Raw genomic sequence first — 26,493 nt, 5'->3', positions numbered from 1 at the left:
CATTCCAGAAGATGGTTGCTTTTGTTAGCTGTAACATAAGGACTTTTTATATACAATTTTTTAGTGGTTTCATTAGAAAAGTGGCTTTGTATTGTTTTACAAGGCATTCTCTTCCCTGTCTGTTTTGGCCACTGTTTTAAACATCCACTGATGCTTTTTTTTTGCTGCTGTAAGACTAAGATGTTGTTATGTTAAATCTGCTTGATAAATCATGACCAGTTTTAATTATAAACCTGGCTCTTTGTATACCAATTTCCACTTACTCAATACTAAGTAGAAAAGAGTGCAAAGATTAATTTGTACACTTGCTCCACATGAGTGAACAAATTGATTTATGTAGACTGCTTTTGAAACTTTACTTTCATAACCTATTCAGTTTGTGTTAAAACTTGATCTTTATTTTTGCATGTAATGTAGGTTGTTGTATGTGTATCAGCTGGATACAGACATAGCGCTGCTGTTACAGAAGATGGAGAGCTATATACGTGGGGAGAAGGAGACTTTGGAAGATTAGGTAATTTTAAAATGTCGTGAGATGCTTTTGGAGGAATTACTGTATCTGGTAATAGTACTATTCCTGTATTTGCCTTGTACTGTTACTCTCCCCTCTAAATACACATACACATGTACACGGGAGCATGTATACAGGTGAATATGTTAAAACTAGTACAGTCTCTTAAAATATTTTAGTGCAGTTAATTTTACAAAGTTGTTTTTTTGTTGTTTTTTTTTTTTTTTTTTTTTTGTCTTTTCAGGAAAAGTTGCCTTCAGTCATAAGACTATATATGATTGCCACTGCCACTTAAATGTAAACTGTAGAGATTTTTAATAAGCTGGAATTCTAGATAGACAGGATCTAGTGGTGGTAGGATGGTTCTTTGAACAGTCATGCATAACTGGCTAGTAATATCAAGGGTCTGTTTCTAATGTGATACTAATAAGGACACGACATTAAGTTTGCTAGAATGGCTTAATGTCATTTTAATATGTCTAAAAAGTTAAATTTAACTGAAATGAAACCCACAGTATTTCTACTTGCTTAAAGTTGACTTGTCTATTTCATCACCTTTGCTGTACAGCTGGTATGGCTAGTATGAAACCACCCTTCTCAAGCAGGCTTGGTTGAACCAACAGATTTTGCATAAAAAATAGCTTCAAGTTGGGCTTTAGTTACTTTCTATTGTCTTTGCTTTCAATGTCATGATCACCAGGTGAAGGGGTGAAAGCAAGTAATTGACAGGGGCAGAAAGTGTGGACAGTGTTTTACAACTTAAACTGCCACACTTTTTCAGGATAATCAGTAGAAATGCTGAGCCTATCCCTGTTGTTAAGTAAAGAACACTAGGTTAGAAGTTTAACCTAACGTTTCTGGAGGGATTGTGGAAATGTTCTCATTGAGTTCTAGGTTAATGAGGGGGTTTTATGTGCTCTGGGGAGCTTGGAGTATGCAGTGGTGAGTTCCAGTGTGCATCTAAAAGGTAGCACTTAATTAGGTCATAGTAACTTGTTCACGTTCAATCAGTTATGGATATCACGTAGTGTTCTTTCCTCTGTTCACCACTTCTCTTCCGTATCTGCAGAATTTCTGTAGCTTATTAGACATGTAACTCATGCTTATTATGAAGTGTGTGATACTGTAATGTGTTGGGCTTCCGCAGAAAGGACCAGTTAGAAAATGTGACTGTCTAAAACTGACTAGTTTGCTGGTTTTATTTGTCTGTGCGGTATGCATGCGTGTATTGACAGCAGTAAGAGTGTGCTCTTATTTTAGCTTCCTCATGCAGTTCAGGCTACCTGAACAGTATTAGGAAGTATAGATACCTTATCAACCAGTGTTGAAGGCAATTGTACTAGTAATTCTTTGTGTTTCTTTTAAACTAGGTAGAAAATAGTCCTGTGATTTAGCAGCAGTAAGGTATGAACAAGTGTTCTAGAGTATGTCTTGTAAAAATTAAATGTTAACTTTACTACAGATCTCTTCCAAATCCTATTACAAATCTTTCCAAAAAGTGGGCAGACACTATAATTTTTGACTATTACAATGTATATGGGTTTTGCAAAATCTTACTGAAATTACAAACCATAAATAGAATTTAAATCTTCACTAACAGAAAATGTATTTTTCTTTACTTTTTCTTAGGTCATGGTGACAGCAACAGCCGCAACATTCCAACATTAGTAAAAGATATTAGCAATGTAGGAGAGGTTTCCTGTGGCAGTTCACACACAATAGCTCTGTCTAAAGATGGGAGAACAGTATGGTCATTTGGAGGAGGAGACAATGGTAGGTAAAACTAACGTTCTGGTAGTGATTTTAATCTTACTCCATCTACTTGATAGCCTCAGTACTCCTTGCAGTTTGTTGGGTTTTTTTCATCATTTTGTAGCTGTTCAAGAAAAGGATTTTAGAAAAACAAAAGTACAGTATTTGAAGTTCAACTGCAAGATTATACTTTAAAAAAGGAAAGGATTATCAGAAGAAAGAGAGGTTTCACAGAGTAGAAAGCTCAATGAATGCACAAACAATTCTGCAACAAATGCTCTGCTGATAACTTTCAAATGAACTCACTCATCTGATATGGCAATAGCTGTATTCACATACTAGAAACTTTTGCATTTAAACTACTTCTTGAAGAAACATCTCCCATCTCAAAAATGAACGGCCTCTAACCTTCATTGCCAGTAGGTGCTTTGTCAAACACGGAATCATTAATTTTCTGTTATTATTGTATTTGGCTAAATTTGATTATGCTGCTTGATAAAAATTAAAACTCAGTTTAAAATTGCTGTATTATTGCTTCATAGCCTAGTGTGAGAAGAGAGGAAAATGTAGACTACAGAAATCTCCTAATCAAATTGGTGGTTAGTAGAACTGGGGAGGAATTGGAATTTCATTCGAAAGCTAGCTCTGACATGCACATATAGAATTGTTCACTCTCCTCTGTGTGTCTCTGCAATTTCAGTTGAAAAATCAGTTTTTAACAGGACAGTCATCTTAACCTTCATAAAGTATTGGAGCTTGCTCTTCTGTTTCAGAACATTACAAACAGTTGGGCTTTTGGATATTAGTAATGTGTAATCAAAGTGTAATCTTTGTAGACATTATCAGTCTTTGTAATATATTTCGCATTTGATTTTGTTTTTTCTCCTTCCTTTTGAGAAATGTTTTTCTGCACACATTAAAATGATCTGGTGACAGTCCTTGGTTTTGAGGACATTGATTGAAAATGGTCAAGATGTGGGCATGAATAGCTGTTTTCAAGAGAAACTTAAAGGAGGAATAAAGGAATAAAAATGGTAATAGTTACACAAATACACACAGCTGTTAGGAAAAAATGCACAGTAGTCGGGTTTTATTCAAGTCACTTGATAAAGTAATAATTTTTTGCCAAATATGAAAAGGTTTAGTGCTTTGGAAGGCTTTAGTAATTAAACAGCAAGCAAAGAATAGTGTAGATATAGGGAATTAATATTACAGTTTTTAAATACACTACAATAAACACGTTTCCTGAAGTCTGAAATTGCTGCAATTGAAAGAGAATAGGTTTTATAAAAATCATCATATGTTTCAATTTTTAAAATATACTGTGGCATTTTTGGAAATCCAAAAGGAATTCTTTTTAGGTCCATCTAACTGTTGTAGTTTATATATTGAAAATGCCTTCCACTTGTGTCTTCCTTTTGTAGGCAAACTTGGTCACGGTGACACGAATAGAGTATATAAACCTAAAGTTATAGAAGCCTTGCAAGGAATGTTTATTCGAAAAGTTTGTGCTGGGAGCCAGTCTTCACTTGCCTTGACATCAACAGGGCAGGTAGGCAAAACCAAGTTTTCACTCAAATTATGAGAGTTGGTGAAGATGGTGTGGGTTCGTTATTTCAGCATTTATTGTTTTTACTGTAGAGGAAATATTCATTTAGTATTTAAATATCAGTAAAGTTCCTGATTAGAGATTGACTGAAGTACTGAGATCCTAATGCGCTGGAGTAATTGAAAATGTGCTGAAGAGTCATGTGATAGTACCCTTTTCGAGAGTCTTGCTTAGCCACAGAAAATGAATTGGTTTTAGGTTATTAAACATAACCAGTGCAAAATCAAATTGGGTTCAGGAAGTGTCCTGGGTTGAGCGAATGGTGGAGTTTTTTTGGTGGCAGGGGAGGGGGCTATCGGGGCGGCCCCCTGTGAGAAGCTTCTCAAAGCTCCCCCAGCTCCACGTCAGCTCCACTTCTGTTTGGGAAATTGAGCCAGTCAGCTGCGCCTCTGCGATAACGTATTTAAGAAGGGACGTGGTGACATGCAGTGGGACTTGTGAGGAGAAGTTGCTGCAGCTGCATGAACACCAAGGTCAGTGGAGGAATGGAGGAAGAAAGGAGGGGGGAGGTGTGCCGGAGCAGAGACCCCCCTGTATCCTGTGGGGAGACAGCAGGGCGGCCCCCTCTGCCACCCATGGAGATCTACGGTGGAGCAGACATTGATTTACGGCCTGTGGCTTCTGCTTGCCTGATCAAGGTTCTGTGCCCGAAGAAGGCCGGGGTCTCATGGGAAAAGGCAGCCCCGCTGCTGTAATTCAGCACTGGGAGGATTGCAGCATGCGGGGGAGTCCCACGCCGGAGCAGCTCGGGGAGGGCTGCAGCCGTGGGAGGGAATCCAGTCAGAGAAAGTTGGTGACCCATGACGGAGCAGTGTGGGGAACGCTGCGGCCCATAGGAGGAACTCATGTCGGAGAAAGTTTGTGGAGGACTGTCTCCTGTGAGAGGGGGACCACGATGGACCAGGGGGGAACAAGTTCCGGACACTCTCCTCACCAAAGATGAAGGAAGTGGCAGCGCTGACTGCAGCCCCCATTCCCTGCCCCTGGGCCACTGGGGGAGGAGGTAGAAATATTGGGAGCAGAGCTGAGCCTGGGAAGAAGGGAGGGGTGGGGGGAAGGTGTTCTCAAGATGTGGCAATGCTTCTCACTGTCCTACTCTGTTATGTGTTGTTAGCGTCTGTAATAAATGTATGTTCTTTTTTTCTTCCCCTAATGAGTCTGCCTTTTGCTCGTGATCATAAAGGGGAATTTTTCCCCCATCCCAGTCCTATCTTGAACCCCAAGCCTGGCTCTCTGTCCCTTCTCATTGCCGGAGGGGAAGGGAGAGAGAGCCTCTGCGTGGTGGTTGGCTGCCGACCAGGCCTAAACCACGACAGGAAGCAGAGTGCCTTCTGGAAGCAAAAAGCAGTGAAATGCTTGTAATTTTTAATTCATTAACCAATTTAGGTGGTTAAGTGATTTAATAGTTTTTTTTAAATGTATGTGTATTCTACAGCATACATGCTTAACTGAAAGTTTTATTTTTAATCTGGAAAATCTCAGGGTATTTTGGAGAGAAATGTTTAGGTGGTAAACGAGGGCTTTTATCGGCATGATCTGTAATACAATAAGCATTTCTACACATGTAACCTAACTGACCCCCCCACCCTCACCCCACTGATTCAAGGGCAATGGGTTTTTAAAGTATGGAGTAGGAATGTTGAAGTTTCTTTTTGTGCAGCAGCCTTCTCACTGGTGTGCTCTGTGACCAAGGATCTGAGTGGTTGGGGGGAAGAAATTTAGATTATAAAAAATGTACATTAGAGTTATGAAAGTACTGTGCATGTTTTATTGAAAGCGTAATTGCAATTACTGTGCAAATGATTGTCTGTTATTTTGTTTGTTCACGGTCACCAGTAATACAAATTTGACATGCTGATATTCTGTGCTTTATTTGCTCTAGGTTTATGCGTGGGGCTGCGGTGCATGCCTTGGCTGTGGCTCTTCAGAGGCAACTGCCCTCAGACCCAAGCTTATTGAAGAACTGGCTGCTACAAGAATAGTTGATATTTCGATTGGTGACAGTCACTGTTTGGCACTTTCTCATGGTAAAAAAGAATAAGTTGTGAAAATACATAATCCTCCTCTTGCTCAAAAGCAATTGTATCTCAGATTTTGGTTTCTACTTTATTTATATTTCTAGATAATGAAGTTTATGCTTGGGGTAACAATTCCATGGGACAGTGCGGTCAGGGAAACTCTACTGGTCCCATTACTAAACCGAAGAAAGTAAGCGGTTTAGATGGAGTCGCAATTCAACAAATTTCAGCAGGAACATCCCATAGCCTTGCCTGGACAGCTCTTCCAAGGGACAGGTAACTGACAGTGGGGGACAGGTACAAATTTTTTTAATACAAGTCCACTTTGGAATACATTTAACTCTTTCCTGAAGGTGTTAACCATGTCATGTGTTTCCAGTATTCTTTTTGTGATGTTTTGGACTGGAGAGTCTTTTATCCTCCTTGCTTCTCCTCCTTGCTTCTCCTCTTTAAATTCTTACAGACTACAAGTGAAATGTGGCAGCACCAATGATTTGCGTATTAGTTCTTTGTATATGAAGATTTCTTACCTGCTGTTAGACAGAAATTACCTCTGTTTACTAAAAATTGACAAGTTAGGCAGCGAGAGGAGAAACAACTCAGTATTTAGTATTTTGTGCTTCTGACTGGATTTTTTATGGTTTAGGCAGTTTCCTTTATTGTAACAAGGAGTAGACTAAGCAGAAGACTGGGAAATGGGAAGTTTAGACAAATTACTGACATTAATTTAAACAACAAATTTCTGGATGGTTACATATTAACCTAAACTACAAACAGGTACCTCAGTAAGTAGCTTGGTTATTAATGTACAGTAACTGAAATAATACTTTGTTACACCAAAGACATGAGCAAGTGATTGAAGTGAACCGGTGAGATTCAGATTTATATATAGACTAACACAAAGGGGTAGAAAAACTTAATTTTTGGAAGATAATTCATGAAGAATTTAAAGTGCCCTGTTTTAAACAGAGCTATGTTGGAAAAATCAATTAAGAAATTAGTGAGACTCAAGTAGCACTAAGTGGTACTTACCCCTTTTGAATTCTCTCTGCAGTGTATCAAAGAGTCTTTAAAATCTGGCATTTGTACTAAACCCAACTTTATGAGTACTGGTCAGCTTTTGCATGAATCAGATTAAATATGTATGGCTTTATGGCATTTTAGGTATTTTTGTTCATAAATGAAGTGTGTTTGATTTGTAAAGAACTTTACAGAAAAGAGAGCAGAAAATACCTTCAAGAGTTAGGAAGTTAGCCTGCCTCAATCATATTAGTTTGTTCTAAGGAAAAAACTTGGTTTGGTCAAGCACGTACTAAACCTGCTTAAACGGATAATTTATTAAAGCAGTCAGAATATTTTCAGTAGTTAACTTACTTTGATGTTTCATTCCAGACAAGTTGTGGCATGGCACAGACCGTATTGCGTAGACCTTGAAGAAAGTACATTTTCACATCTTCGTTCTTTTCTTGAGCACTACTGTGACAAAATTAACAGTGAAATTCCTCCTCTTCCTTTTCCTTCATCAAGGTATGTACAGCATATGCATGTTACAGACTTCTTTTTTTTTTTTTTTATTTAATTGCTGGTTCAGGTCCCGTTTGTTTGTATAACACAGGAGCCTTTCAGGGCGTCAAATGTAGCAGGTTCTTTTGTCTGGAATTTATTTTAATTATATACTGAATTAAATACTTTCTTTCAGAGTTATCATTTAAAATACATTTTTCTATGTAGTCGAAAGGCATCTGCTATTTCCATACACTGTTTGTGCTTTGTCAGTTCCTTATCCTGTAACCAGTTTGAGTGGATGCTTACTGACTCTAATCTACTGATAAGTATTGGCAACTAAACCCTCTTCAAGTGATAATCTATCAATCCATACATTCGGTTACTAACACATGTGTGATGCTCAGACCAGGAAATGTATAGTTGCCATTGTGTTTTGAGTTGGAATCAATGCTCCGATAAAACTTTGTTTCTGTGTAAAGAATTAGGACATTTGTCTACAAGCACTTTTGGCATGTGAGGGTGGGCTGTTTCCTTCTTGCAGCTCAAGGTCTCTGATCACCTCTAGAGAACTAGAAATCGTTCAGAAATCATGAGACTTTTTTAAAGGTCATGCGTGCCTGTTGTTCAGATTATGTCACTGTTTTCCATCTGAATGAACAAAATTGAGAAAGGCAGTTCATTTATTTCAGGAACTGATTGGCTATGAAACTTTGTAATGAGGTGTAGTATCACAGTTACAGCAGTTTGCTTCTGATACAGACTGAGGTCAGCAGTGGACAGTTTGGGATATTTCATGATCAGTTCACGTGGGTTGTTCTGTTTTATTTTATATTTTTGAAGATAATAGATTCCTTAGTTTTGAAAATGCAAGCTGCTTCTCACAAACTTGACATTCAGAGACGTGAAATGTCACTTAGGTTTGAAATGTATGTACAAGAAGCATTTCCCTTGCTTTGGATTTGGGGAACCTTTATCCATTTCCACAGATTTGTCTTTTTTGGATGGTGCTTCAGAAAATGAAACGCAACAAAACTAAGCCTGTCTTGATAGTGCCATGTTGACTAAAAGTGTCTTGACAATTCAGTAATTGTTATTACAGCTTCCGCATTTGAGTCTTTTCACCAAAGGTGACATTTTAAATGTATTGTTATAAAATACAAAAGCATGAATGTTTCCTCACAGATGCTTGCAAAAAGCACTATAAATATCGAAGATCCTTATGAGTCTTTTTTTCCTTGCTATGAAGTTTTTAAAAAGTTTTCTTTTTTAAGCCAACCAAAAATGAATATCCTGACTTCTCATTTTTAATCTGATTGTTGTACTCCTAAAACTTCTGACAGCAGATTACATTTATTACTGCTTAAAAGGTTTATTGTATTTCCTTTTTGAGGGATATATTTGTCTGTATATTTGGGATGATTTTGCCTCCTAGTTCATGGGACTACTTTTCTAAACTGAATGCCTCTTGGAACCATTGTCCACAAAGGCACTTTTCAGATTTTCAGAGGAATTTCTTCAAAGTCTGAGTTGTAACTTACTTTTCTGGTACACAAAATCAAATGAGAGTTAAAATCTTAGTGCACAAATAAGTGAAAGGGAGTAATGCTAATAATAGGAGAGATTAACAGGGACATATTTCTTTTTATAGGGAACATCACAATTTTCTTAAATTGTGTTTGAAGCTGCTGTCTAATCATCTTGCACTTGCACTGGCTGGAGGTGTAGCTACTAGCATTCTTGGCCGGCAAGCTGGTCCTCTACGAAATTTGTTATTTAGACTGATGGACTCTTCTGTCCCTGATGAAATTCAGGAAGTAAGTCATGCTTTTTTTGTTCACCTGTGAAAATTCTATTACTTTCTTTTCTTTCTTTCTTCGACTGTGTAATTAGAGATTTGTCTGACTTTCTGGACTTGGCACTCTGATGAATACGTTTCCAAATTAACAGTTTTATTTACTGAAGTTAAAAAATTTAATCACCGTTACTGTTTTATAAACTGAAAACAGAAAGGAACGTTTGCATAAGAATTTCAAAAAACTTCTGTTTTGTAACATTTCATTATTGCTTGTAATAATGAGCCTAAGGATGTTAATGTTGTGGATTGAGTAACTTCTAAGATGGCACTCTTATAGGAAATAGCATTTTATAAAGAATTTTTTATTGTTTTGGCAATATGTTGCTCTCATTCAGTGTACCACATATCTTTGCATCACAGAATAAAAGGTTAATGTGCTATTGTGTGATAGAATTCTGATGTTAAATTAAATTAAGTGGATGTTTTGGATATACTGTGTGTGGTGTACTGTAATTCTTAAAGATACAGTTGAGTTGGAGGTGGTTTTTTACCCCTACTGAAGTAGTATTTTCTGTTACTCTAATTTCAGGTTGTAATTGAGACTCTCTCAGTAGGAGCAACTATGTTACTTCCTCCATTGAGAGAGAGAATGGAATTGCTACATTCTCTTTTACCCCAAGGTCCTGATAGATGGGAGAGTTTATCAAAAGGACAGGTAAGGTCAAGTAAAAATATGCCATGCTTTGAAAGCAGTTGTGTGGGTTTGTGGTTTGTTTTTTTTTTTTTTTTTCCTAGAACATTTTGAACAATGAGGTGAGCCTTGTTTGCAGAGTGCAAGCACATTATGGGTAAGATGCAGTGCAAAGCCCAATTTAGCCAGACTATCTACAGATGGTTAAATCAGAATCTAGTGAGGTAGGCAGCTCTGTGTGTTTTCTCAAGTGAAGGTTGACTACAGAAAGGTTAGGAATTGCTGTGTTAGACTATCAAGAAAAATGTGAAGATTAGATATTTTTGAATATGAGCCTAATCTAACAAGTCTTGATAACTGAAAATTAACTATTTTTTGGGAAGAATCTTGTATGATGCTTTTCCTATGTGGATTTCATCCTACTTTGCAAAGATGACTGGGATGTTCCTTTTTTTCTTTTTCTCTCTTGAATGTGAAAAGCAGGAATTAATGCAGTTTAGGACACTTGCCCAGTATCCTACAAATGGAAGGAAAGAAATTCAAGGAAAATCTGTTACTGTCCTGAACAGATTTGTTGCTGAAGCTTCAACAGTAGTCTCAGATTAAAAAAATGAGAGAAGCTGTTACTCTGTTCTGTACACATGGGATCCTGGTCATATCTTATATTTATACACTATGTTATAGACTGGTTTACACTGATACTGAAACTATGAAGAAGAATCTTCGGATTCTAATTTTCTAAAGATTTCTGAATATTCGTACTGGTACAAACTAAAACTCCTGTCAATTAATAGGATAGAACTAGTTTAGGTTTTTCAGGATTCATAAGGAGCAACAGTGGGGAACAATACTGAAACTGAAGGTCATTACCCTGCATTTGCCACCTGCCTTGGTCTAATGTGTGCTTGTCCTACTTTTTACCCTTTTCCTTTTTCCTGTGTATAGATTTGAATAATTTCTCCCCTGCCCCCCAAATGATCAGATAACTAGAGCAAACTGGAGAAAGCATTTGGTCCAATGTCTCTTTCTTACACTCAGATTTTTACTAGGTATGGTCATCTCTGTACATTTATCTGTTCTTTCCTGCAGGTTTGTAGTATTACAGACTTTGGATATTTTTTGGTGAAGTCCTCCAGCTTATTTTCATGTCTCATTAGAATATTTTTATTGCATAGCTATGCCTGATGCTTTTTTCTTCTTAGCTCATTATTTTATCTTCATTAACAATGAGTATTTCTTCGGTCTACATATTTTTCTTTAGAGAATGCAGTTGGATATTATTCTGACAAGCTTGCAGGATCACACCCATGTAGCTTCCCTACTTGGCTATAGCTCACCATCTGATGCCACAGAAACTTCGTCATTATGTATCAGCTATGGAAATCTGTCTGATCAAACGTACGCTGTCCAGAGCAGTCATCCAGATACTCATCTAGCTGAAATCTTAATGAAGACTCTCCTAAGAAATTTGGGATTCTATACAGTATGTATAGGCCTTGTATTTTTTTTTTTTTTTTTTAATGATAATGAATTTTGAATACTTTGAAGGGTACCTTCCCCACTTTCAGAAAATGGTGCTATTTTTGTTCATCTAAAGTAGCAGTGCCATGTGTATTTGTGCTGAAGCGGACTAAAGTCAGTTAAATAATCTCTGACATCATGGTTCTAATGTTATTATAGCGGTATTTATTGTTTAACTATGATTATGTAAGTGTAGATGGTTTTCTATCAGGCTATGGTATTTTATTGCTCTTACTTTGACTTAAAAATTTTTTGGAAGACCGAACGTAACACATCAAGCAAGTAGATTATATGAAACCCTTTTTGTCAGTGTAACCTCAGCCAGCAAAGAAAGATAGGCAGACATGAGAAATGTGCATCTGTTTAATTAACTTCACTAGAGTAACTACCTTATAGTAGTGCAGCAAGTACAGATCAGCCATCTTACTATATATAGTGTGTCAAACGGATTGTTGTTATTAAAAAGTTTAGCGGAGCATAAGAGCAAGTAACTGACCTTTTCATTCAACTAGCCAGTTAAATATAACATCAAAAGGAAATCAGAGATTTTTACTTCTGTGGTGTAGTATCTGTAGCTCCTGAGGTCAGGGTTGGTAGTTTTTTGCTTTTTTTTCTCTAGACCTCCAGTCGTCTGGATTGAGGTATTTGCTTTGAATTTTCTACTTGAAACTAACTCAGTTTTTTCAGTAGATTTCCGAATAAGTCACGCAGCCATCAACCTTCTGCTTCTTTTATTGCCATACCAGATAATGCAAGGAAGGATTCTAATATGAAACATTTTATGTATGAGCCCACAATAAATTCTAAAGAGTTATTACTTACTTTAACATATTGTGATTTGGGGGCCGGGGTGCGGAGTGAGTTCTTTGATCCAGTTAACCTTGATGAGTTAAATGAAAAGTATATCTGCATCTGAAAATACCCTTCTTAGAATATAAATGTTTGCTTGACAGCTATCACAATCACTATCGTGACATTCTAAACGATTGTAATTTGAAGTTTGGCCATCCCATGATCCACTTGATGTTACACAATTTTAATAATTACAGGTGCATGTGGTAAAGGTAGAAAAGCATCTTTTTAAGATGATAGTAATGTATTACAGCATTTGAAGACAGAGTTAATTCTTTTTTTTTCCCTTCTTGTCTTAATAGGACCAAGCCTTTGGAGAATTGGAAAAAAACAGTGATAAATTTTTATTGGGTGCATCATCATCAGAAAACAGCCAACCTGCTCATCTTCATGAGCTTTTATGTTCACTGCAGAAACAATTGCTGGCTTACTGCCACATCAACAGCGTTAGTGAGGTGTGTGTCCTTATTGCTATCATTTAGGGGAGGGAAAATAATTCAATATGCATGAGCACCAGAATGTTCTAAGGTTCCCGTTGAAAATCTGAGTATTTGAAAGCTGAACTGATTTAAATAATGAATCCCTTAAATACACTTAGAGAATTATTCTTACGTTTGTTTCCTTCTAGAATTCCAGCAGTGTGGCACTGCTTCACAAACACCTTCAGCTTTTATTGCCTCATGCTACAGATATCTATTCCCGTTCTGCAACACTGCTTAAGGAAAGCTCTTGGAATGGTAGTGTTGGGGAAAAACTGAGAGGTAAATGTTCATGGAAGGATCATTAACAGTGGCTTTGTAAGCTTAGGGCCGTTCTTGTTGGTTTAGATTTTAATCAACTACCTTATTTTCCCTATGTCTGCATAAAGTAGACATCCACAGCATCTCCCAAAGTAAGAGATTAAGTGTCTACACAAGTATAGCATCTGGTTCATCTTTTTCATAGAAAAATTTACATACAGGAAAAACACAGAATAGAGAGGATATTGTTTCTGTGCATTATTGCTTCAGCTGTTTTAGTTCTCGATTTCTCTTTTTAAAAGTATATTTTTTTGGGAGGTTAATTAAAAGCATGGAAGTAAAATATGAAACGGATTAATAATTATTAAACAAACACCCCAGTTCAACATACACAGTTGAGACATTTTGAGACAGCTGAGGTATTTTTATGCAATTCTGACTTCTTAAATTGTGCTTGGAATATAATTATGTAACTATAACTGTAAATCATCATTTTTTTTTTTTTTCTCTGTAGATGTAATTTATGTGTCAGCTGCTGGTAGTATGCTCTCTCAGATTGTCAACTCATTATTGTTACTGCCAGTATCAGTAGCTCGGCCTTTGTTGAGTTATCTGCTAGATCTGTTGCCACCTTTAGATCGTCTTAATAGACTGTTACCTGCTGCAGCCCTTTTAGAAGACCAAGAATTACAGTGGCCACTTCATGGTAAGTATAATAAGTAACACACTTTTAATCTGAAAAATTAAGAATGGCATGTCACCTTTTTTTAGAGGAAGTTTAACTTTCCCTTTTAAGAATTTTTTTTTTTTTTTTTTTTTTTTAAGCAAAGTGCCTTGCTACATCTCCTTTTACAATTCTTAAAATATATTGGCATCCCGTGCTGTGAAATATTTTAAGCTGCAGGCCAACTTCTTTATTCTATCAATCCAGAATGTGTACTGACTTGAGCAATATGGGAAATAGATATTGAACTGTAAATAATAAATTTGTAACACATGAAAATACCATTCTTTACCTGTAAAATAAACACCAATTTTAAAATCATGAAATCATAGAATATCTCAAGTTGGAAGGGACCTGTAAGGACCATTGAGTCCAACTTGCCACTCCTCTCAGGACTACCTAGAACTAAACCGTATGGCTAAGAGCATAATCCAGAAGCTCCTTCAGATCTGTCCAGTTGTATCATTTACCTATGCATGTTTTTCAGAACACAAATATGTATTGGACAAAGTAAGTGCTTGGGCAGAGTTTAAAACAGCCTTTTCTTCATTGAGTATGAACAGTTGTACTGTGAATGGTGATGGCCCCTGCTGCTGGAGTTGTAATGTTAAGCAATCTATTTGTCCTAACTGCTGTTTCTTCAGTTTACAGGTTGTCGTCTGAGGGACAAATCTCATTAACTGGGAAATATTAACAAGATCTGCTGTTAATTTTACTAGTTTTGTTTGTTTTTTTGTTACTTTATTTTATAATATCTGAGCAACAGTGACTGATTTGACAATTCATTGCTAATACTTTTAGGTGGACCTGAGTTAATTGATCCTGCTGGAGTGCCCTTACCACAGCCTGCCCAATCTTGGGTATGGCTTGTTGATCTAGAGCGAACTGTAGCTTTGCTTATTGGGCGGTGTCTTGGTGGCATGCTTCAAGGACCTCCAGTGTCACCTGAGGAACAAGATACAGCCTATTGGTTGAAAACTCCACTTTTCAGTGATGGAGTGGAAATGGATATTCCTCATTTAGGTAAGCTGTTAAATGCAAGTGTCTAATTGTCATTGTAAATATTTGTGTTCAGTTCTGAAATGTCTGATGATGTTTGAATAAGTCTGTCTACTTAGGGTTTGTCTTTCAGCATTCTTGTCTATATACACAGTAATACAAAAAGTTGGAAAACAGACATTTAAGTATAAGCTGTATTCTGCAGAGTGTCTTGGAAATGCATATGGAAGAAAAAAAAAATGCAGTTTCTCAGTGGCAGAAGTAACACAGACCTTAGTACTGAGTTAATTTTAAATGTTTTACTCTTAGATACTCAGCATTTAACAGGCACACCAGAGTCTCCATTCTTTCTAGTAATTATTGAAAAATATCTTAAATTGTATTCTCCTTACAAGTGGAATTTTTCTTAATTATAAATAATACTATTAACAACGAACTGCAGTCCTTCTGATCTACCGGAAGTTTTAACAGGAGGACTCAGCTTTTTTATTTCTCATCATCCCTTTCTATCTGAATAATGCACATGCTTCTGCTTCTCTGTGGCCTGTTCCTCTTAGTTCGTATCTCCTTCTTTCTCTGATTCAGAGTAGACTATTTCAAGACTTATTTACGAGACATAGTATTTTGAAATGGGTCCATACAATAATTGCAAGTGCATGGCTATACAGATCAGGTAGAATACAGAATTATGCTATTGAAGCAGAGTTGGATGATGCTTCTAATTCTTTATATGTTTTACAGGAATTGTAACTCTTAGTCACTTTAGTCCTTATCTAACTTGAGTTTGTAGTCAAACAATGAAATATTCTGATTTTTTTTTTTTAAACGAAGTGGAGAGTGAAAGCTGTTTTGTATGCTTTTAGATACATGCATGTAAGCCTCAAAATTTGCAGACTTTAATTTCTTAGGTATTTCCCTTCTGTTAGACAAATGCATGAGCTCCTTATTAGAAGTGGCCCTATCTGGAAATGAAGAGCAGAAGCCATTTGATTATAAGCTGAGACCTGAGATTACAGTTTATGTTGATTTGGCCTTGGGTTGTACAAAAGAGCCAGCAAGGAGCCTCTGGATCAGTATGCAAGACTATGCTGTTAGTAAAGGTAAGATGTTAAAAATACACGCACGTGCGTGTGTGTGTGAAAAGCACGTTGCATACTTCAACTACATGCCTAGGAGAATCCTGTATTTTATTTGGAAATGACTTTTGATTCTGCAACATAAGCTTAATTGATTGTCATGTTTCACAATCTTTCTTTTGCTTTTTCTGTTACTTATTTTTGACATTGATTCCAGTCTTTGGCACATATGTAGTACTTCTTCCCTTCAAACTAGAAAAAAAGACACCCATGTTTGCTTACTCAGCTGTTGGTGTTTCTGTTTTTGTAGTAGTGCAGGGTGAAATTTGGAATTAAAAAGATAATTGATGGAGAGGAGATAGGGGAAGGCAAAGTAACTTGCCTAATATGTTAGGAATGGGATGAAGGGGTAAGTCATGTTTTGTTTTCAAGTTTCTGGGAGGTTGGCCTTACAATATTAATGGTTCTTCATACTTACTGCCTAAAATCTGGGTTCCTGCTCAGGCTTCCCAGGTCACCTTTTAACGAGATCCACTAAGCACTGCGGTTCTACTCTAACTCTCTGCTGGATCCAGAGATAATTTTCCGTAGCTCTGGCCAAGGTAGGCCAGATCAAGAAGACAGTAAATGGTGTGGTGTGCCTGTTGAGAGCAAAACAGAGAATTCTGTTACAGAATTCCACAGAAGTAGGATTTCCAGTAAAAAAAATGCTGTCTGTCTGCAAAATCTGAGATGAATGGGCTAATTTGTATTATTTTGGTTATGGAATTGGGTGTTTAGAAGTTGATGTGGTTCTGCTCGGTTCACAATGCAAGCTGACTGAAAGTCGTATGGTGATGGTTAGCATAGCACCAAATGCGAAGTAATGGGTCTTGCTGAGGAGCAATTATGTTAAACTAAACTGTATGTGGCCAGGTAAGGTTTTGTGATTTCTGAAGCAGTTTGCAAGGATTCATAGATAATATTCAATTGAAAAAGATGCTATGAAGATATTTCTAAGGAAGTGGGGAAGTAATATTATTTTTTTTCCCCACTAAAAATTATGGTGCCTTGTGGAGTTCTGCTTGGCAGTTTGCTTAGAACAATCTAGTAGGACTAAGGTCCTGAAAAGGTCTCCTGTTAATATTAGCACTGAAGCTTGTGCATGTGTGAATAGTTGCTTTCCTACTGGAGATAAGACTTTCATTATAAGTGAGCCTGCAAAATAATTCTTGAATGTGGTTTCAACCACGTGTAAAAGAACAGAAAGTCTCCAGTGTGGTGTGTTTCTAAACAAGCTCCATGTAAATCAGTGGCTTGGTAAAGCAAAGAGCTCCAGTTTGTTATTCGTTCTTGAAAGAGAGGTTGCACCCTGAGAACAGTTCCTTGAGTCTGAGGTGGCAGTTCATGTGCATGCCCTTGGCTGACTGTTAGACTTAAGTCCCTTGAGCAGACCAAAACATGTTTGTCTGAAGCAGTGTATTTGTGAGTTATTGATGCTAAACTTCCTTCTTAAGCATTAAAACTACGTATAAATAAGGTTTAAATGGGTGAAGGTTTGGGGGTTTTTTTATGATGCCATTGAAAATATTTTTGTTTGTGGAAACAGTAGCCAGTTTTGATGAATCCTTTCTATTTTCAGATTGGGATACTGCAACTTTAAGTAATGAATCACTCCTAGATACTGTGTCCAGATTTGTTCTTGCAGCTCTTCTGAAACATACAAGTTTACTTAGTCAAGCTTGTGGTGAGAGCAGGCAAGTAACTTGAAGGTCTTGTTAAAAGTTCAACTTCCATTTTTAAAAGAAAGTTTTTATGATTTTTTTTTTTTTTTTTTTTCTGTTTTGGGTTTCTTCTGTAGGTACCAGCCTGGCAAAGCTTTGGCAGAAGTATACCGTTGTGTATATAAAGTTCGGAGTCGCTTGCTTGCCTGCAAGAACATGGAACTTATTCAGACTAGATCATCCTCAAGAGACAGATGGGTAAGACTGTAAATATCTTTTCAGTGTATTAAGAAAATATAGCATAATGTTAGTTTCATATATGTTACTGGTATTTTTGTTCTGCTGTGTTGAAAAACTTTTAGGAGTTTTCAAATGAAAAATGGACAATGTATAATTCAGAGTCCATTAACATATGCTAAGTGTGGTATTGTATCAGTTGAAGCAAATGATTGATTGACAATACTTGACTCACGCATAGCCTGGAGCCCAGTTTTACCTGTAAACATAGCATGCTGTACCACGCAAGCCTGTATGGAAAGGAAAATAAATTTTCCAGTTTACGTATTTAAAGGCTTGAATGTAAACAGCTGTCTTCGTTGTTTATTTCACACAGTATCAAAAGTATCTTTTACGTAGGAAAAAAACTTATTAAATACCTATGTGCTTTTATGTTCATCCTTAATTTTGGTGAGAATTTCACTATATATATAAAAAAATACCTTTTTTTTTTTATCAAGATGTTAGACAACCAAGAATCTGCTGATGTTGATGCTCAAGAACATTCTTTTACTCGTACAATTGATGAAGAAGCAGAAATGGAGGAGCAGGCAGAACGCGATAGAGAGGAAGGACACCCAGAACAAGAAGATGAAGAAGAGGAAAGAGAACATGAAGTTATGACAGCTGGTAGTAAGTATTAGTTATGTGTGTCAATAATGTCAATGCTTTGGAAGGACAATATATTTTTCTCTCCAAGGTATAATGGAGAAATTATTTAAAAGATTGTGAAAGATTTGTCTGCATAAACATGGTGAGTTCATTTTTATAAAATGGTGTAGTGCTTTTATTGGGTCAGAAAAGTCTTCTGATACAAGGGAATGTGAATACTAGACAAGTAGACTGCCTTTATGGACATTCTCAAGGCATCTGACTGACACCAACACTACTTATGTGTGCTGTCTACAAGACTAATAGGTTTCATATTGTTTTCTCTAATCTTCTATTCAGTACATCTCTGAGTTTTCATTAGTATTTATATATAGAATTTTTGCTGTGTTTATATGCGTTCATCTTGTATATAATATGCTTTGAAGGGTAATGTTCTTCTGAAGTTTGTAAACAAAACTGTTAAGTGGGCTGACTGAGTTGGAATTCTCTTGTATCTGAATATCTCTTTGTCAATCTATTAAAACCTTAGAGGTTTTAGTCTAAGTTTGGTATTTGTAACATTGACAATACCATCTCAGAGGTTTTATGAAAAACTTGTTTAATTCTTCAGAAGATAGCTTGAAAAAGGTGAACTTTGCAAACTGTCAGTCCACTGACTTGGGCTTGTAATTAGGCTCAATGGGGTAGTTAATCTTTCATTTTTGCAATCTAAGTGAAGCAACATACAGTCACGCTCAGTTGTTTTTTCTGTTGTTAGCCTAGTGTTCTCAAAGACAGAAATCATGTTAGCCTCTGAAAATTATTGTAGAATATAGGTAGCTTAAGAAAGGAAATTGGCTGACTTGAAATATTTTCCATAGATGTAGTTCGGTTTGGGGTTTTTTTGTTGTTGTTTGTTTGGGTTTTTTTCTTTGTTTTTGTTTTGTTCTGTTTTGTTGTTTTTGCTTTTTGTGTGTTTGTTTGTTCGTTTTTTTCCAAAATATTGTTCCTGTGGACCCGAGATAGAATGGTTATCTTTTTCGAGCCTTTGCTGTCATCACCTATTTTGCTGACGGTATTTATATTCCTCATTAGGACTTCCATATTCCTGTTTGGGTTCTCATAGACCAAAACATATGCTACACCTTTAGTTTCTATATGATGTGTCATTATATTTACAGTGCAGTAGGCTTTCCTGAAAGTATAATATGGAGTTGAAGTGTACATTTGTGAGATGCTTTACAGTTCCAGAAGGTGTACGCATGTGTTATGTCTTAAGTAAATGCAGTATGCTTTTGCTGCTTGATATACAGTTATCCTGGCCAAATGCTTAGTGTTCTCCAATTCTAACTGGACAGGGTTTCTGGGTACAATAAAGGATGTGTATCCAGAAACATTCAGACAGCAGTGTTATGTTCACATATAAGCGGGGAGATTGAATCTCTTACTAGAGATCCTAAGGGAAGCTGATCCTGCAATGCAGAATTGAGTCTGTGTCCTTGATACCTGGCTGCTTCAAATACTAACATCAATGAAGGAAGAGGTTTTTTTCCTTTCCAAAGGGGAACTGAACTTTAAAATTAGTAAATCAAGAGAGCTTTAGGTCTTGGACAGAGATGATAGTCTCACACAGCTTCTGTAGAAAAATCTGGCACCCAAGACAGCAGCAGAATTAAGCATAGTGAAGGCTAAGAATTTTGGTAGGATCTTCATTGTATTGACCAAAGCTAATAAAAGCCTGAAACTGTTGCAGTATTGAATTACAGATATTCTTGTGTCTGGAATACAGATTTACAGAAGCATTACTTTTATATACAACTGCTAAAAGGCAAACATGAAATAAACTCTTTCTCTTTGATGCTATCCAAACAGAGGAGTAGGGTTGCACTAAGACACTGAAAGAGTGTTTAGTGTTCTGTCAAATTGCACTGTCCTCTTCATTTTAAACTTAACATTATGTAAATGCTTCATTTAACCTGTTTGCATGACTTCTTTTATAGCTTTGTATTATTAATGTATTTTTTTATTGTTGGAAAAATACTTGTTGCTCTTTGTAGTGGGGCAGTTTTTGGCCCAAGATGTAGATGAATATTTCATTCTATGTAGTTTTGTCTAGAAGTTAAGACCTTCTTTTTGTGTTGCATGTTACAGAAATATTTCAATGTTTCCTATCAGCCCGTGAAGTAGCTCGCAGTCGGGATCGAGATAGGATGAGCACTGGGACAGGGACTAGACTTGATGATCCACCTCCTCAGTCTCAGCAGGAACGAAGAATCAGCACTGATCTGACAGAAGGTCAAGATGTATATACTGCTGCATGCAACTCTGTGATCCACAGATGTGCCTTGTTGATCTTAGGAGTAAGCCCTGTTATCGAGGAGCTCCAGAAGCGAAGGGAGGATGGACAGTTACAGCAACCTCCCTCTACAACTCCTGAGGGGATCGGACTCATGACAAGGTGGGGTTTGCTGATTGCTTAGAATAGTTAACTCTTCTCTGCTTCCTTTATAATTGATGAAATAACTTCAGTTTTCCTTGAGAATTCTTAGATTTTTTTTTTTTAAGCAGACTTTTGCCTAGAGCGGTGTTACGTTTTTGTTGAGAATAGTGATTTTTCTCAATTTTCTTTGTCCACATTAACCAAACCTTAATAACAGTTTTACTCTGTGTGGACCATATTTACTGTTCAAAGTTGGGCTTAGTGATAAATAGTAATGAAGTCCGGATCATCAGGTCTACAGATAATTTGAGGCAATTGGAAAAATTATTTCTTTTTCCTAAAGTTTGTATATGTGTTAGGATTTTTTTATTACCATATTCGTATTTTCTTGAACTTTGCCACTGTCCTATATGGTAGTGTCCAAGGAAAATTTGTAGGATGTGTTCAAAAGTAAAAGTTTCAAAGCCAATTATGAAAAAAGTGTCATTCATGATTGATTGTTATAAATATTTTTGACATATTGCCGTAAGACACTGTTGTTAAGTGTAGGAGAAGAGCAAAATAAAGCCATACAGCTCATTGGAGGAGTGCATAATTTAAATTGTATAAGTATTACATAATGTATTTTAATTTTCCTAACCTGAGATATTCTTGGTAACAGAGTTTTGTTCTAAACTTGACCCATTTAAACTTTTATTATAGAGATCTTTGTGTGTGTGCATGTATTAGAATATAACTTAGGAATTCTGTAGCTGGTGCTACTAGTGAACTGAGTCTACCTAAGCTTCTAGTATACAGAAACTCTGCTCTTCATTCTAAATGAAGATATTTAGTTCAGAGGCAAATTATAGAAACTCAGTACCCTTTTATTCTTTTTGCCTCTTTTTGGAAGTCTAGTCCCTAAAGCATGGGTGGCTGCCTCTGACATTGTCATAGTGGCTTTCATCTCCAGAATATCAACTACACGGTGCATTTTATGGGTGGGGGTTTTTTTAGTAAGTTCAGTGCTTTTTTACCCACTTTATTTTCTTGTCCTCTCAGCTCAGAAGTATTTCTGTATACTCTGTGTAGTACTTACTAAGACACTTGGATTGACCAGTCATTTGAGGTTGCCATTTGTTCGGTTGATCAATAAGGGTGTTAAGAAGTAACAGTTTACTAATACCCTTTATAAGCAGAATAATTGAATCCATTAGACGGCTTTTTTCCTCTTTGGTGTGCTCTTGGGCTGTTCTGTGATAGTCTACTCGCAAATAAAACTGTGGTACCTGCTAAATGTGACTTTCAACTCTTGCTTTTACCTAATATCAGTATTTTCTTTCTGTGTGTGCACGTGTGCACATGAACGTGTGTGCACCTGAAGCAGGAGTGAAAGTCTTACTGCAGAAAGTCGCTCAATGCATGCAAACTCAAACTACAGACTGATTAAGTCAAGAAGTGAATCTGATTTATCTCAGCCAGAATCAGATGAGGAAGGTTATTCACTGGTAAGTGAACTAGCATTATGTATTTAGAGATTGTCAATATAATATTTATGTGGGAAGTACATCTTAAACAGTTGTTTAGTAGTGTGTTTCAATACCTTAGTTTCTCTTCTAATAACCACCGTAGTTAAAGTAATAGTGGTAAAAAAAAAAATTTGAAACTACTGTAGCTCTGTTGACTTTCGCACTTTTATGGGTGAGGGATGCATTTTAAATACTCAAATATTATGCACCACATATGTTCATCCAAAGAAATGAGGATCTTATTAATCTTTTAATCTAGAGTGGAAGACGAAATGTTGATTTGGATTTGGCATCATCACACAGAAAGAGGGGTAAGTTTTGTTGTTTACTTAGTGAATATTGACCTGATAAATATGTTAGTATTTCTTAAGTTACAATGTGTTTGCAGTTAAATACAGTACATAGTGGCAATCAGGATGTTAAAACTGGATATTTAAAATAATTATTGCCTACTGTTTGTTGTGCTAAGTTCTGTTGCTTTGTGTCTTAGTTATACTATTTCATAGGTTACAACTATTTATTCTAGTTCCTAGATTTGCAATGGTCTTTTGAAGCAAGCCAGGATTTCTGTGACATCAAGTGAATTAGGAACTTCCTTTGTGTTTTCACTCATGTGACTTCAGGAAGAAAAAATTGTGAGAGAAGTTGAAGCTCTGTTATGCTGACAATGAACTTTTACCATAAAATGTGCTTGAACATTGAGAACTCATATCCAGAAAATACCACTTTAATTTTTGCACCCTCTCAACACCAGCACAGCTACAGAACCAAGCAACAGCTGCTTCCATTGCTCCAATATAAATCAGATCTTCAGCTTTAGTAATTCTTTTTGTTGCTACCTCATTCTAGGGAATCTCAATGAGCTTCTGCACAGAAGGTAGTGGAAGGGAGCCAAGGATGTTTGTTTATACAGAGACTGAAGTCTCACTTCACTCTGGATGATGCAGGATCTCTGCTAACATCACAATTTATGTCTCTTGTATCTGTAAAAATCTTGTGAAGAGGCTAACAGGTATTAGGTTGAGTTATGATATGCCTTAATTACAGAAGCCTTAATACTATTAGGTAATGTGAGAGTTCTAGCTGAATAGCCTTCATCATCAAGCAGACTACTGAGAGGTTGCTTGGTTTTTAGTCTTGTGGAACTGTAAAGCAAACTATCAGCGGCAGCATCCATTACAATTCAATTTGTAAATAATGTGGAAAGAAGTTCCTTGTACATGGATAATCAATTGAACCAGTTGAGCAAGTAAATAAATTTACTAGAGCTCTTCATACTGTGACAGTGGGATGTATGTTGACAATTCTTAATGTTAGAAGATCTGATAGCCTCTGTCAGCACTCTGAACTGCAGTATATTCTTTGAAGCCACCGTTTTTAGCTTTGCTAAAAAAATCTGACACAGAACTCTGTGCTTGCTTTCCTCTATATCCTAAAAGTAAACCAGGAAATCATCTTGGGTTATATCTGATACACAATATATTTTATAGATTATGGTTCCTGAACTGTTGGTTAGACTGAGACTGATGAGGTTGTTTTGGTCACGGGCTCCAGGAGATGGGGAATAATGCAAGTGCAGACCTTATCAACGAACCAGTCTATAGAAGATTTTTATTATAGAAGAAGGTTCTGCACCAGGTGTGCAACACTAAGGAGAAACAGGGGTAGTAATGCAGTTATCTATCCAGAACCTAAAGAAACTCTAATAGCTCATTTGCAAATGGAGCACTGTGACAGTATGCACTGATACCTGTTTTCTGGAGGAATTACTTGTTTGGTTTTGCAACTGGAAGTGAGTCAGCATACAACAATGAAAACTTTTCTACTTGTGCTGGATGATGTATATATGACAGTTTTGACTGATACCCAATACCAGACTCACCCAGTGAATCCAAGGTGCGTTTACAGTGAAACATTCCTGATACTTATATCAAGGTCAGGAGAAGATCTGCATCTGTGTGCTCAACTGGATGAGCTATTCAACTTGGTGCTATTTAAGTTCTTTCATTTTTTATGAAAGTTCTTCTAGAACTGAAGCATGCCCCACTGTTTGGTGAAGATGTTATTTGCAGCCTTTTTGGGTTTCCCACCCCCTTGTAACAGCCAGCACTGAAGCGCTAGAGGTACTGCAGTGCCTATCAAGGTTCTTTTGACTGATAAAACCCCTTCAGTGTCATCTTTATTCTTGTGATATGCTGTGACTAATAATGGGGACGTTTATGTTCATTGTTACTCATGGTTCATTGCTTGAAGAATAGGAGAAATCTAAATCCTTACAGTATATTTGCATTATGCTGTGCTCCATCCTGAGTTGCTGGCAGAAGAGGTCAAGGAGTTCCATCAGATGAGCTATATGCATTTGAATTTGCTACGTTTGTTAAGAAACGAAGGATTATGAAAATCCTAGTTGCCTGTTTAGGACAAGTAAACCGCTGTAGAAGAGATGACCTGCAGAAGACTCCAGCAGTGTGCTTCAAGAAGTTTGTGCTCCTAGAACTTTCACATATGATTTTGAGTGGAAGATGTGGAGGGCTTTATGTCCTTCTAAATGAGGAGAAGGAGAGGAAGGAACCATGCTGCGTAGATGTGGGAGAAGATCTCTATTTAGTATGCAGAGGATGGTTGTGCATTACAACAGAAATATACATGGGAAACAGTTCTTGAATTGCAACTGGCATAAAGTAAAGCCGCCTGTTTTTCTTGTCTCTCTTCCTACAAAACAGCAGTAACCATTGTTGCTTTAAGGGGTTTACAGCTGAACTTCTTAAATGTTTGTTGGGTTGAAAGTAGAGTTGGCAGTGTTAGGTGGAAAAGAACAAGCGAAATCTTAATGAAGAACTGTAGAGACCACAGGAGCCACTTCCACTTCTTTCAGTTGAAGTTTATTATTCAAAAAATTAAATCATGTTTCTTTTTACATGTAGGTTTTAGAATAGTATCTTACTGCAGTTTGCATCAGTCCCTTGAAAATACTTGTCCTCTTAAGTGTCTCTCCATATACTGTCTGAAGGAACTTGACAAGCACATCTAATTGGAAGGCAAAGTTTTTTCCTTCTATCATCTTTTTTTACTGTAGACTCTGCTATTTTGGAGACTTAAAAGGGAATTTTCACTAAAAAAATTTCCTTAATGTATGGGCATGAGGTTCCTCCTATCACTTCATAACAAGTGAATTACTAGAATTTAACCACACTGCTTATTACAGAACCATGGCCACACATGAAGTTTCTAGCTGAGGTTTTGGAAGGTTAATTTTTCATCAGCTTTACTCTATGCAGTGTATTTGATCCTTGGGAAGTTTTCAAAGTCATGTAGAGTGTGTAGGGTGTCCGTGAGCGGTCATTTTGTAACAGGCAAGAGAATAATTCCCTCTGGCGTGGAATGACATATTTTTTCTGCTTATTGACCGCAGCAACTTGTTACTCAAAATTCAGATCACATTTCCCCAGTAATTGAATCTCGCTATTGGTTATAGTAATTTGTATGGTACAAAAGCTGTTCCTATTCATAAATTGCAATAGAGAAAGCTAGCAGCTGAAAAACTACTGATACTGCAAGGTCTTCCTATGGTCTTGCAGATGAGTATGGAAGAAAGACGTTCTCTTTTTACTCAATATCGTAGCCACTCAGTCCAATCTTTAATCTAATTGCTGCCTTCATTTATTGTATCTGTTCAGAAATGTGACTGCGGTATTCCTACTTCAGCCTGAAGATCCTTTCAGTATTTTGTTCCTTGCTATTATTTAGTTATTTCTGAATTACTAAGCTTTTCCTTCCATTCCTGCAGGAAAAAGTCTATTACAATACTTTAGCCATAAGGGGTGATGAGCACATTCTTATTTCCCCCTCTTATCTATGCCGTTTGGGTTTTTTTTTGTTGCTTAGATTAATATTTTTGAATTTTGCAGATAGCTAGAGTATGCCTCAAAATGTTGTACCTATACTGTACAGTACCTGTGGGATACGGTACACTGTATTAGATAATTAACATTAAAGAATGTGTATTTAACAGTGCAATCATGAACATAGCTACACACAAATAAATGAGTGTCTTCCTGGCTTGGGTTTTTTTACTTCACATAAATCTTAATTCAGTGAAATTCAGTGTGCTTGTGTGTACTGTAGTACTTTACTAAGACAATTAGGCAACTCTGAAAAAAGCAATAAGTTAAATGAAATAT

General features: G+C 36.7%; 1 protein-coding gene across 8 annotated transcripts in view; it reads left to right on the top strand.

The window, feature by feature from the left end:
- The window catches only part of HERC1 (HECT and RLD domain containing E3 ubiquitin protein ligase family member 1), a 104,157-nt gene that overhangs the window by 25,906 nt on the left and 51,758 nt on the right, over positions 1–26,493 (top strand). For 7 of the 8 annotated variants that reach the window (XM_042803726.1, XM_042803729.1, XM_042803728.1 and 4 more), the window contains exons 6-25: positions 418–514; positions 2,141–2,284; positions 3,688–3,815; positions 5,755–5,899; positions 5,995–6,166; positions 7,283–7,417; positions 9,045–9,210; positions 9,781–9,906; positions 11,144–11,365; positions 12,558–12,710; positions 12,884–13,016; positions 13,510–13,701; positions 14,521–14,742; positions 15,645–15,818; positions 17,416–17,530; positions 17,635–17,755; positions 18,235–18,406; positions 20,516–20,822; positions 22,171–22,291; positions 22,572–22,623. In XM_042803726.1, coding sequence (XP_042659660.1) covers positions 418–514; positions 2,141–2,284; positions 3,688–3,815; positions 5,755–5,899; positions 5,995–6,166; positions 7,283–7,417; positions 9,045–9,210; positions 9,781–9,906; positions 11,144–11,365; positions 12,558–12,710; positions 12,884–13,016; positions 13,510–13,701; positions 14,521–14,742; positions 15,645–15,818; positions 17,416–17,530; positions 17,635–17,755; positions 18,235–18,406; positions 20,516–20,822; positions 22,171–22,291; positions 22,572–22,623 — 3,097 coding nt within the window. The remainder of the gene's footprint in view (positions 1–417; positions 515–2,140; positions 2,285–3,687; positions 3,816–5,754; positions 5,900–5,994; positions 6,167–7,282; positions 7,418–9,044; positions 9,211–9,780; positions 9,907–11,143; positions 11,366–12,557; positions 12,711–12,883; positions 13,017–13,509; positions 13,702–14,520; positions 14,743–15,644; positions 15,819–17,415; positions 17,531–17,634; positions 17,756–18,234; positions 18,407–20,515; positions 20,823–22,170; positions 22,292–22,571; positions 22,624–26,493) is intronic. The other variant, XM_042803730.1, reaches the window with a different exon arrangement.

This window comes from Tyto alba, unplaced genomic scaffold, assembly GCF_018691265.1.
Source record: "Tyto alba isolate M040663 unplaced genomic scaffold, T.alba_DEE_v4.0 Super-Scaffold_41, whole genome shotgun sequence".
NCBI classification, from domain to species: Eukaryota; Metazoa; Chordata; class Aves; order Strigiformes; family Tytonidae; genus Tyto; species Tyto alba.
This window is presented reverse-complemented; position numbering and strand designations above follow the sequence as displayed.